This window comes from Chaetodon auriga, chromosome 11 (genome assembly GCF_051107435.1).
Source record: "Chaetodon auriga isolate fChaAug3 chromosome 11, fChaAug3.hap1, whole genome shotgun sequence".
Classification (NCBI taxonomy): Eukaryota; Metazoa; Chordata; class Actinopteri; order Chaetodontiformes; family Chaetodontidae; genus Chaetodon; species Chaetodon auriga.
In genome coordinates this window covers 6,951,214-6,964,027 of record NC_135084.1, presented here as the reverse complement: position 1 = coordinate 6,964,027, position 12,814 = coordinate 6,951,214, and the positions used below count along the sequence as shown (strand labels likewise).

Below are 12,814 nucleotides of genomic sequence, written 5' to 3'. Positions count from 1 at the left end.
AGCGATTATGCTGAATAGCATTCGCCTCGGTAAAGTCCGATGTGTTATTACAGATCAAACAGCGAGTGAACAAACCATAATCCCATTGTGACGGATTCCCGGAGCCCAGAACAATAACACTCATGAGGGATTTGTAGGGAGTGACATAACATCGCTCCTCTGAAAGCGCACACTGAGATACACTTTCTCTATAGCAAGTAAATTAGTCACCTGCTGAAAATTGGAATCTAACTCACAACGTGTATTCGCAGCTCAGATCTTGGTTAAACTACTGACACCATTATATATGCACATGTACATAGATCATAGTATTAAAGTATCTCATACCCCCTTCTACTGGCCTCAGCAGCGTTGTCTTACGTTCCTCTGCAAGTACTTCCTTATTATCATTTCATTACACCCAAAGCAGCTTTGGAACAAACCAATTTCAAAGACAAGTTTGACTTCATCTCATATGATCATACATGTATGCAATAAATTTAAATGTCTCTATGTTAGCATATATTACTCAGGAGGGACATGCGAGCACAAAATTGCAATATGAACCCATCTCGTTCTCTGTCAAGCACACAGCTCCCCTGAGTGTTCTGTCATTTCCGTGGCTGCATGTGTCGGCAGTTTCCTTACTGTCAAAGAACGGCCTGAGGTACTTGTTGTATCCTTTCATCAGCCTCTGAATGGTAGGAGGCAGAATCTCTCCTTCTTTCACTTCTGCGTTGAGCAAGGAGCTCTCTAACAACCTGAGAACAAAGACGGAGGAAGAAAGCGGGAGAGAAAAACAGAAATAAGAATTATTTTTTTTGCGTCTCCTCTTGTTGTGCTTTTACCAGGTGGATTCCCCTTCACGACCACCTCGCTATTCACACAACCTGCAGGGTGCCGATTGAATTCCACGGCAAATCTTACAAACCATGCTGGGTGGAAGAAAAGACGGGAGATTAAAATGGCATCATGCATCTGGAAATTCAGAGGAGAAAGAATAACAGGACAAAAACTGCTTCTTTTAGTTATTAGATTAGCATGAATTGACTGGTTTCAGAATATTTCAAACCATCCGGCTCTCCGTTTTTTTTCCATTCACTTACGCCTTTAAAATTACTGTTTGCTTTCATGAGATTTTTTTCCCCCGTTGTTTCTGAATGCTATCCTTAAAGGCACATTGAAGTGTGGGAAGATGATTATATTGCTGGCAATTGCAGCAGGGGAAAGAACACTCACTGCGTCTTCCCCAGTGGTATGTGTGTTTGTGTATAAATCAGGCTCTAAATACAGAACGCCTGCTCTGTGGAGAGAAAGCCCCGGGGCACGTGCCATGATGTAAGAGGGGCTGAAGCAAGACAGATCAGGCCATGTGAAGAGGCAGACAACATTCATCTCCACATACTGGCAGAGTCCCCTCTGTCACTTGAACAATGCTGTTGTCAAATGTGTGACATGAAGAGCAAGAATATAGAAGCGTGATGGCCTGCTTTTCTTATCACAAAGCATCATCAAATATCCACACATTCATGGGCCGTTCATCGCTAGGCTGAAGATGCTCCGTGTTCGAACGCATTAGACTGTTATGGAAGATTAATTTTGATATCGTAATTGCTGTACAATCAACAAGTTAATCTGCTTGGGTCAAGATAATTGGTGCTTTCTATCTCATGCCAGTGTCACTGTGTCATGAGGTGCTGGAAAAGCAACATCCTCTTTCTTTTTTGGGCTCTAAAGCAACCTCAATTTGTCATGAAGCAATCAAGTGGGACAGGGTTTCTTCTTGGTGATTACCTTGTTTGTATGTGTTACTTACAGAAATGTCTCAAGATGAATGCAATGATTTAGTGATGATAAAATTCTACATGTAACCCATTCTAGCTTTGTCTGCTTTAGGGAAACAGCCACCGCACTAAAAAAGTCTGCGGCTCGTGGCTCGGTGAGGCTGTACTTGGGCACAGCGGTGCTTTGAGCTGAATGCTAATATTAGCATGGCAACTAACTCACAATGACAACAATGACATACTAAAATAGCAGGTACAGCAATGTCTACCATGTTCATTCCCTTAGTTTAATATGTTAGTATGCGAACATTTGCAAATTAGCACAAAATACAGGTGAAACTGATAGCAATGGTATTAGTATTGGAGGTATTTAGTCAGAAACCAAAGCAGTGGAGCAATTATTTTAATCTCATGACGGCCTGTGGGGAACATGAATATTTGTACCAAATTTCATGGAAATGCAAGCAGTACTTTTTGAGACAATTCACTCTGAACAAAAACCTAGTCACGTGAGATGAAAAATCAGGGGACCACTCCAAAGAATCACCCTCTGGGAAGCATGCTTATCTGTGCTAAATTTCATGGAAATGAATTTAATATTTGCTGAGACATTTCACACAAAACCAAAAATGGTGATGCTAGAAGAAACGTCAGGAAACCGCCACAGTCATTGGCGTACATCCTCTTGGGATCATGAACGTCTGCACCAGCCTTCATTCCAATCCAGCCAATATCTGGGGAGATGTTTCAACCTGGACCAAGTGCTGGACTGACCGATCAACACTGTCATACCTAAAACCCAAAATACTAGAGTGGCTGGATTTTAGTGTATAACAAATACAGCAGAGGTAATAATGATCATTTTTCACTTCAATCCACCTTTAGCCAAAGTATTGGCTGGACCCATTTTGTTTTCAACATCATGGATAATTTTCTTTTCCAATCATCAAATTTTGGTGTGTTCAAAATTTGTCAGTCACAGCTCATGACTGACTACGAAAGATAGAAATGAAGGAAGGTCCATTTAATATTAAATTAGTTTGCAGTTAGTGTCCAAATCCATCTATGAAAGAATCACTGGGACAGGCTGCTCTACGGTGTATCCACTGCATAGCATGAGAGCCTGCAAAAACGAAAAGCACAGACAAAGTCTTCCCTACGAAACTCAGAGCTTGTTCCACCTGACTGTGTCAAATCAGCTTAGACAGTGGGGTAACTGACTCCCAGCACACTGTTGCTATGCTGCATAAAGTCTCACTCACATGGCTTCCAGCCTGTTGTTTCAGCAGGCTACTGCCCTGGATGGGAAAGCCATGTTAGTGACGGCAGCGGCAGCACTCTGCCTCCAGCACACTGCATTATCAATCTAGGTCGCCTGTGTGACCCTCGTTACATTCACAAATGGCTTCGCATCCGTATGAGCGTAGAAGTGGGTTTGTGTGTGTCTCTGCTGCGACATAGATGAGGGTGTCAGATGGAGGAATGTGGCAAAGCACGGGAATTAAAACATTACAGGTCAAAGAAAAGATTTTTAAATGATTAAGAAATAGGCTAGAATTCAACAGAAAACATGCAACTCCATGTGCCATATATCACAGAATGGATTTCCAGCATTTCCAGCAGCAGAGCTATTTATCTTTCATGTTTGTCAGTGTTTTGCAGCCTGACAATGAAACACAGCTTCGTTGACCAGGATATGTGTTAAGAGTCCCCAGCTCCTCTCACTCTCCATCTTTGTAAATCCCCAGACTCTCTAACTTCTGGCTGTCTAAACCTTCACCTGCAGACGAGGCACCAACCTGCCAAACAGTTGCTATCCACTGAGCCCTGACAGTGAACAAAAAAAAAAAAAACATAGATCCTCAGAATCCTCCCAGAACCACACAGGCTACTAATTTTAACAACTTATTTTTGTTTGTATTATTGTATTATTTACAGCATGTGCAAAGCAGCATGATCATGAAGACAAAGGGATATTCATACTGTGTGCCACAGTGGCCGCTGCACATAAACACTGTACACACATATGCATTTGTGCAGGCATGCACACAAACAAACATCACACATATTCATGTATTCCAGGGTCCCTCTCTCCCCAGATGAAAGCACAGTCTGCAGAGTGCACATTTTTTTGCACACTGACAGACCCAACACACCTGCCCACCTGGCTGCCTATCAAGAATAACAAGATGACATGTTGAATGCCCACGACTGATCTGAAGAGGGCCTCTACCATACTAAGTCACAAGCTATTGCTTGGTTTCAACAAAAGTGCAAAAAAAACCCCTGTAAGTATACATTTAAATGTTTTTAATTACTGTTACTGTTTTATTCCTGTCTTATGTGGGCCTCTATATTAGCTCAAATGCATTAGCTGTCATGGACGTCCAGTAACATACTGACATTTCTGAGTAGAACATATGAATGTACACCAGCTGTAAAGAACCTTACGCAGAGTAAAACATCAGTGATAATGAAGTTTGATATGACTAGTTTGTATTGGTGGATGCTGTAGAGGTGGTACGAAGGCTCGGTAGCACTGTCACCTCACAATTCATCAAGTGAATGCACCAGCTGGGTGTCCACCCACAAACTAAACACATGCAGGTCATACGTGCATTGCCTGCAGGTGGGAATGTGTTTTTCTGTCCATGAGTGTTAGCCTTGTGACTGACAGGCTGTCCAGGGTGTAGCCTACCTCTAACCTACTGCATACTGGTATGTGGTCCAGCACCCTGACAGCCTTGAGCAGGACAAGCTATAGGTAAAATGAATGGACGAGCACATAATTTTAAAATGCTAATGTTACATTTGGTATTTGTGGCACGCTAATCAGCTACATGATTAAATTAATAAATTAGGTCTATTTGCTATTTCTAACCTCAAGCGAGGTAATAAAAACTACACTTGGTGTGGTATTAAAACACAGTCGAACCTCAGTGATTTTTTCTTGGAAGCAGCGGGTGGTTTGTTTAAGATAAAGTTAGCATAAATGATTGTAAGAGCTTTAGCATACACTGTGAACACTTGTTCTTTTTATGTGTGCACTGACTTATGTAGGGATGAAGGCATGAAGTATGTGCACAACGCACGCACGCACGCACGCACGCACGCACGCACGCACACATTTCATTAGCATAATTCATCATTTTCTCACTTTAATTACTAACACACAGTATCTTACAGTGTCTCACAGGCACTATGTTTAAATTTCTTATTGAAAGGACAAATAGTCCAACCAATCACAACACAGCAGAGTGGCACCACACATATAATATAAAGGTTTCATACTTCATTCTTTAAGTCCTAAAAAATAAATTGTATCTCCATTTGTTGGCTATATTAATGCCCTGCCTCTCACAGGTCAAATAGCCAAACATACTTGAGGATAATGGGGTGGCACTTCGGGTGGCCCATCAGATTTCAGGCCACCACCCCTGGGTACGCCCCCTGTGTTTGACTGACAAGTGATCTCTGGGAAGTGCTGTGCAAAATACCAGAGTAAAGGACTCTTGCAGTGGCACCAAAGAGATGCAAAATACATTTTAAAAATGCATCTAGGAGATCACCACTTCAGCTACCACTCAACCGCTGGATGTCGACATGAGCAGCAGAGTTGCATGACAGCGGCTGATTTCTGAGGGCTTGATCCGTCATGACACTGGTAGCAGCTAAACTATCTGTACAGACACATGACACTGAGGATCTAAACAACACCTTCTAATGTGCTAATTGGCCCGTCCCAAGTGACTGCTTCTTAGCCCTCTGAACTTTGTGGGACGGAAGCGCCAGCAGGAAGCAATGATGAGTCTGTCTCTTTTCGTCATGATCACAATCTGCTGCTAACTTTCAGTAATGAGCTTTTGGTTTGCTTATTCTGCACGCCTTCTCTCCTGTCTCACTCTTGTCCTTTAATTATTTCCCTCCTCATCTCTCGTCTGTCTTCCCATATCTTTCTCACAGTATTAACAGTCAGTGTCTGAGTTGCTTCACTGCTCCATGATGAAGATAATTAACCACAATATTACACCCATCATATGACTCCTGGCTATCCTGTATGCACAGTGAGAAATGAGCATAAAAACACTGATGACCCTTTATGCAAAATAAACAGGAGTGACCATTGGAAGAGTAATAAAGACACCAGTTAATGAACTGGTAGCTCGTAATTCCAGAATAACACTAAATTAAACTAAAGAATAATTAAAACATAGGGGGAAATACTTTTATTGTTATTTCTCTTTTTAAATGAGAATAAGAATGGAGCTGCAGCCATGTGATTAGCTTAGCTTAGCATAACAACTGGCAAGGCAGAACAGCTAGTCTGTCTTTTTCTGTTCAGTGGGCCTACCAATATAATATAGAAAGCTGATAAAATAATGTGTTGCATCGTCTTTAATCCGATATAAAAGAAAAGGTTCCAGCATGTGACTCACTCTGAAGCCAAAATGGCCCTTCTGAGATGTCTTTTTTTTTAAACAAGATACATTTAGATTGAAATGCATATTAATAAGTGAGCTTTGAACTTTGAAGAGAGCTTGGTTAGCTGTTTCAAGTCTTTATGCAAAGTCAGGCTAATCACCACCCAGCTCCAGCTGCAAGCTTAATGCACTGACATTAGACTGATATTGATTTTCTCATTTCACTTTTGGAAAGGAGGCAAAGAAGCATATTTCCAAAATGTTGAACTCCTTCAGCTAACTTCTATGCACATGTCTTCTGTGAGAGGTGGACCCACCACAACATATTATATTATTGAATATTCTTCAAAACAGTGGATATGTAGAGGTATTATGCTAGCTAATGGGATCCTTCACTGCTTCATGTAAATACTAATATGGATATGAACTTTTCTAATAAGTAAATATATACAATCACAGGACAGTAATGATTCGCTGGTACAGTTATGTGCCAAATACAAACTGATTTAGGTCTTACTTTAAGTAATTCACTTAATCTCAATGTAATAAAGTGGCACAGGAGCAGGAGACAGAATTCAGAATTCACAAGTGCAGTAAGCTGAACTTTTGATGAGAATAACAAGCCTGTGCTGCCTGATGGTTGCAGATTGCAGTGGATCAAATGACACGTGCTGTTTTTATTGTCTCTGTTCACCAACAAAAAATGCATCACTTCCTCTGCAGCAGTAAAATCTGTGTTAATCCAGTGTACCACAGACATGATTACATCTTTCTCAAAGGTTCTACACTTAGTCTAATGCTTTCTTACACAATGTAGGAGTCAACTACAACACAACAAGTACTACTAAGAAGTTACTACTTAAAGAAAGTCTTAAGAAAAACTGAGCAGACCACAGTACATAGGGAACATCTGGCCAGCTGATGTAGTAAGGGACCATCACTGTCACAGGATGGCCTCTACTGTATGCCTATATGTTCCACATTCTATAGACTATGGGCTATGCCGATGTGTCCTGTGTTTTGATGTTGGATGCGTGGGTGGAGGAATAGGTTCAGACAGAGTAATACAGGGGTGACAGGGTGGCTTGGAATGAAAGATTTAAAGCCTGTGGGGGAATTTGCCTTTTCAGATCCTGTTTCATGACATAGCCTCCCTACAGAACCCCCCATCCCCCTACTCTTCTTCCCAATCTCCAATTCACACAAGGCATCAGTCCAGGCAGCACTTTTCACAATAGATTAATTCAGTTGAAAAAACCCCCTGCAGAGAGCTGAGTAACACTCTCTGTGGACCCCCTTCTCCCTCTCCTTCTTCCATTCTTCCTCCCACTCAGAAGCACATTCAACTCCAAGCCGCTTCTCACTCTTCTCTCATTGATTCATGTCATTCCTCGTTCCCTCAGCTGGTCTCCTCTGGCATGCCACAATGCTCGAGCCTCGCAAAGGAGTGCAACATATGTGTTCTGCGTACGCACAGGGAGCAATTTGATTGAATATTCCCCATTCAGGAGCATGTACAAATCAACTGAGCAGAGTGGGACTTGATAAGCTCCACTGCTGTCTTTTTTTTTGTGTGTGTGTGTGTTTTTTTTTCTTACATCCCCCAAACGGGCACAAGCATAGGTTCCCAATATATTTTCATGAGATGAGATGAGTTTCAAGAATCGCTACTACATTCAATCTAGTACAGACTCTATGTCATATTACCAGTTTCCCTCATTATACTATCAGTCACATTAACAATAGAAAGAATTCAATCAAACTTGATGAGCTAAATGGTAGATTTCCTCATTGTGGATTGGTTCCACTTATGTAGGTCATGTCATCCTGATTTCAATAAGGTCATGGATGTGTGAAGATTAGTTATGCAACGCACCATATGAAATCAGGCTGGTCCTCGGTTGACCTTCAAAGTCAGCGATTCGAGCTTATTCATATTCAAATGACAGCTAATGACTTTTGCGTCTCAATTCACAGCCGCAGATCAAATGGTGAGCCACAGAAATTGGTTCATTTTCTCTCCATACAGGGCTGAAATTACAGCTTCATTGCATCAAGGTTTCAAATTCAGAGCACCCTCGTGACTTCCTCGGTACAGTAGGCCGGAAGTCAGACGACGCATCTGTTGTGTAGTGACAGGCTGCTGGAGAGAACAGGTAAAACATACGCGTTAGCTCAATCCTCAAGGTGTGCTTGAAACGTTCGCTCCACACTGGATGTTTCGCCTGTCAAGTTGCATTAAACGTCTTCTTTTCTTCTTTTGCAGAGAATATTCATTTCTTGCCGTGGTGAAATGGGATTTGAGGGAAGTCACTGCTGCTCTCATATACAGAGATTATTCTCTCGCTCATCAGGGACTTTCGAGGCTTCCTCAGACCCCTCAGCCACTCCATGCTCGGAGCTGCAGAGGCAGGCAACCAGGCACCTCGAGAAGAGTCCTCCCGAGTTCATGTCGCAAGCTTTTGTGGATAAAAGCAGCTGTTTCTCCCTTTCATGCTACCCCAGGCAGCTCCCTAAGCCCCTCCACATAGGAGAATTGAACATTTACTGTCTTCATAAGCCCACTGAAGTCTGACTCTCAGAAAAAAAGAGATGGGACATTAAAAAAAAACAACAAAAAAAAAAACGTGATTTTATTTCTGGCAAATCAGCAAGTGCAGATATTATATGTTCATTTTATATGGTTTTGGATACTTTAGTCTCATTTCTAGCCTCAAACCTTAAAAACAAGAAGCCTGGCTTCAAGTTGGCTGTAATTAACCAGTGGAAGGAAAAAAAAACATTGCTGTCAGTTTGCCTTTTCTGCTGGTTTACTTTAATGTTAAAACACCATTTCTTAGTCATTACAGGTACAGATGTGCAGCCTTTTGCGCAAACATCCCATTATATTATTCTGATCTCGTTTTCATTGGTAATACATGCAGGACAGGAAACTTTCCCTGATGATTATTGAAGGGGCAGACTGAGATTTGTCAATGAAGCGCTCTACCGCATCACCCCCAGCCAATTAAACTGAAATATTGCTCACTTTTGCACATCAACCTGTCATGCCGTCTTACATACACACAGCGTTCAATCAATTACAGCACCAGCGCAACCAGAAATTAACCAGTATCCTGAATCACAGAGTAAAATAACTGGATTATTCATGTGAGTTTTACAGCATTATTGTGTGTTAATTGTGTTGTTAATGGACATCAGCTGCTGCATTTATACAAGACTCCTATCTGTGGGCAATTTGTTATTCAAGGAGCTGCTAAAGGATTACTGCAAACTTGTGAAAGTTCACGTGTGAAAGTGTATCATTAATGGGAACAGGAAGAACATGTCACTGTGCAGGTACACTGCATCTTGGCAAAAGAGAAAGCACACATAGAAAATGGCAAAAGACACATGCAGCTGTCCAAACAAAATGCGGTGCATGATTTGCCAAGTGGGATTCAACAAAAGGTTATTATTCTTCAGCGAGTGATTAAACACTGCTTTTGTGAGTCTGCTGTGAGACAAATCCAGCGGGCTGTGGGGGAGCACTGATGGTCTAATTTCAGTCTGATGTTTATAGACCCATGCTCATGCTCACCTCTCTTAATGCAGTTATAGCAAGATAGCGGTCTGAGAATCTGCCATAAGTAATGAGCTGAAACCATTCTCCTGTGTGGGCTGAAGCCTGGAATCATGCAGGTGCTTTACTCCTTAATACTAAAGACGTTATACCCACTGCTGCAAAATAAAACAAATTCCTCTGACTGCAAGTGTGAATGACAATGGGTTTAACTGACATGAAGTATCTCTAGACTGTTCAGGTGGCCCAAGAGCCACAATTTTCACAGAAGAGGCACAGAATCCTGTTGACAAACTTGACTGGATGGCTGTCTTTGAGGAGACTTGAAACGGTATTAACAGGTAGCCTAATATTTAAGCAAAGTTCCACATTCTCCTTTCATTGAAAAACGAGGAAAGTCTGTATATGTGCTTGTTTGCCAGTGCATCCACAAGACAACAGACAGCAAAGAATTTTTTCTTCTTGCCATTCTAGCTGTTGGTCAGTCCATCACTTTGGTCCAGAGAGAAATATCTCAACAATTGGATGGATTGCCAAGAAATGGAGGATGAATCCTAATGACTTTGGCGACCCCCTGACATTTACTGTAATGTTACCAGCAGGTCAGTGCTTTCACTTAAGTGGACTGTCACAAAAAGTGTTACAGACATTAATGGCTCCTTGACAATGATTGGGTCTTAACTGGATTTGTCTGTCTCTGTCTGTCGGGTGTGTTCCTGCAGGTCACACGGGCAGGTTGGCTCCACCCGTCCATGCCTCCTCCTCATCACACCTGATGCTCATCTGCCAATTAAGATCCACCAGGTCCTCAGTATATATACTCCAGTTCTTCACTTTGTTGAATCGTCTGTTATGCAATGTAGTAACAGTCTGACTTCAGTGTCTGAGATGCTCTTTATTGCTCTGCTGCTTTCTTGCGTTCCTAATTCCTGTGTGTTTCCTCGCCTGCCTCAGGTTAATCTCCAGCCACCTGCTCTGGAGAATCTCTGTGATTTGTCAGATGTGATTACATACCACTCTCCTTCCAAGGGAACTGTTGGATCGCCTTAATTCTTCTGTTGCACATTTAAAAGTTGAAAGTGTTGATTAAAAGACATTGCTCTTCAAAACCTCTGTGTCTCTTGTCTTGTGTGCAGCCTTTTGGGTTCTTAATTTGAAAAAAAACAAAAACAAAAACAAAAACATGACAAATAAACAGCTGGTGGTAATAATCCTGCAGTCAGGTGTCATTTAAAGATTGCAGATGAAGAGCAGTGCAGTGAGTTGACATTATTGAAATATCTCATTCATCTCAACATGATGGCATTTTTTGTCTGTTTTACATCTTAATTGGAAGCTTACAGTCTCGTCATGAAGCTTTCATCAAACTTCACCAGATGTTTCAGTCACATGCTTCATGTATGTCATAATTTATTGTGATCTGTGATCCCCTGACCATTCATCCATTGCTGCCATCAGGTCAAAATTTCAATGTGGCCAATTCTTTGGTATATGGCCAAATACCTGCAAAACTAATGACATTTCCAACAGCCGCCTGTTTGTCAGGATGTAATGAGGTGTCCCCAGTGTTGCATCAGTTGCCCTCCATTATCCTCTTGACTACCAGTAGTTCAAATTTGTCCTCTGTGGAGGATATTTGTAAACCTGAATGTCTTCCACCCACTACATACTACTGAATTAACTCCTTTTGCTATCAACAGAGACCACTGAGGGCTTTTCAATGATACCAAATGTGAAGGGGCGGGGCTTTGGTACCTTTCCATCAGTTCAAGTGCATTTTATGGGAAGAGGAAAAGTAAGTGCAAAATACTTTTTATTGAGCAAATTTTGGCTTGAAATGTTGTTGGCATATTTTAGATAAGTCTCTTAACAACACATTAAAACATTGTCTGAATTATTTTAACTGTATTTTAGCATAGTATTTAAGTGTTTAAAAAATGCCTGTAAAAAAAAACTTATTTTTTTTATTGTAATGTTTTCAGTATTCTAATTACCTTACAAACATTGGGGAATTAAAAAAAATTGTGACTGGACAATATTTTTTTTCCTGGTAGTCAGGAGGACATAACACACTATGGAAGAAAACAAGCACCTGAGGGTTCAGCTGTGTTCCAAACACCCAACCTCGAGTTTATCATTATGTTGACTCCGTGTAGTCTGATTCATTAGTCTAAACTCTGGCAGTCCAATTTAGTTTTGTCTATTTTCATCCAATACCTACAATATCTGTTTAAGCCAACAAGAAACAATATGAAAGTATGTGGCTCAGTCTTGCTTTGGAGAAAAAGTGCAGAATGCAGAGTACTAATTACGAATGCAACATGATCACCGGGAGGGTCGTAAACCACAAAACACTGATGCATCAAATTGACGTTTAAATGTTTATTAAAAACTAAAAGCCTTTTTCAGCGGATTGGCAGAATGTGGAATTAATGTTGTCAAATATTTGCTGAGAGGATATAAATCAAATCAAGTGAAATGGACCGAAACATTACACCGAAGCTTAATGTTACATTGACAGAAAGTGCAGACTTCATCCTACCGAGACTGTAATCAACAAGTTGGATTTTCATTAAGGGAAATCATCAAAGACACATTTTATGCCTCTGTGGATAATCTACAAGTGCTAGCATTTTTTTTCCTGTCCATTACAGCGTTACACCACAACAGAGGAAAAAACCCATTAGATATGAAGAAAGATTTAACCATCCAGAAAAATCTTATCAGCAGGATAATTAACTGTGTTTTCCTTTCAGTGCCAGGAGGAATGAATAAGAAGCAGGTTAATGGATGCCTCTACCAAATATGTCCACACATAACTGAAGGGCGAGTCATGCAAATAAATGCTGAATTCAGAGCCATCATGCTCACAACAATGTTACTGAGCAGACAGTGGTGTGTGAGCTAGGAATAGTGAGGCATCATGTGACATTTTTACCCAAACTTACAAAAAACTAAACATTTGAATGCTTATGTTGAATATTTCAACACCGGGATATGTGTTTAGAAATGGATAAATATTAAAAACAGGTTGCTGTGCCGAAATCTGGATGCAAAACACACCAGCA

At 41.0% G+C, this 12,814-nt stretch overlaps 1 protein-coding gene across 2 annotated transcripts in view; it reads right to left on the bottom strand.

The window, feature by feature from the left end:
* The window catches only part of LOC143328056 (gamma-aminobutyric acid receptor subunit pi), a 46,988-nt gene that overhangs the window by 15,259 nt on the left and 18,915 nt on the right, over nucleotides 1-12,814 (bottom strand). For both annotated transcript variants that reach the window (XM_076742967.1, XM_076742966.1), the window contains one exon: nucleotides 628-740. In XM_076742967.1, the coding sequence (XP_076599082.1) occupies nucleotides 628-740 (113 nt within the window). The remainder of the gene's footprint in view (nucleotides 1-627; nucleotides 741-12,814) is intronic.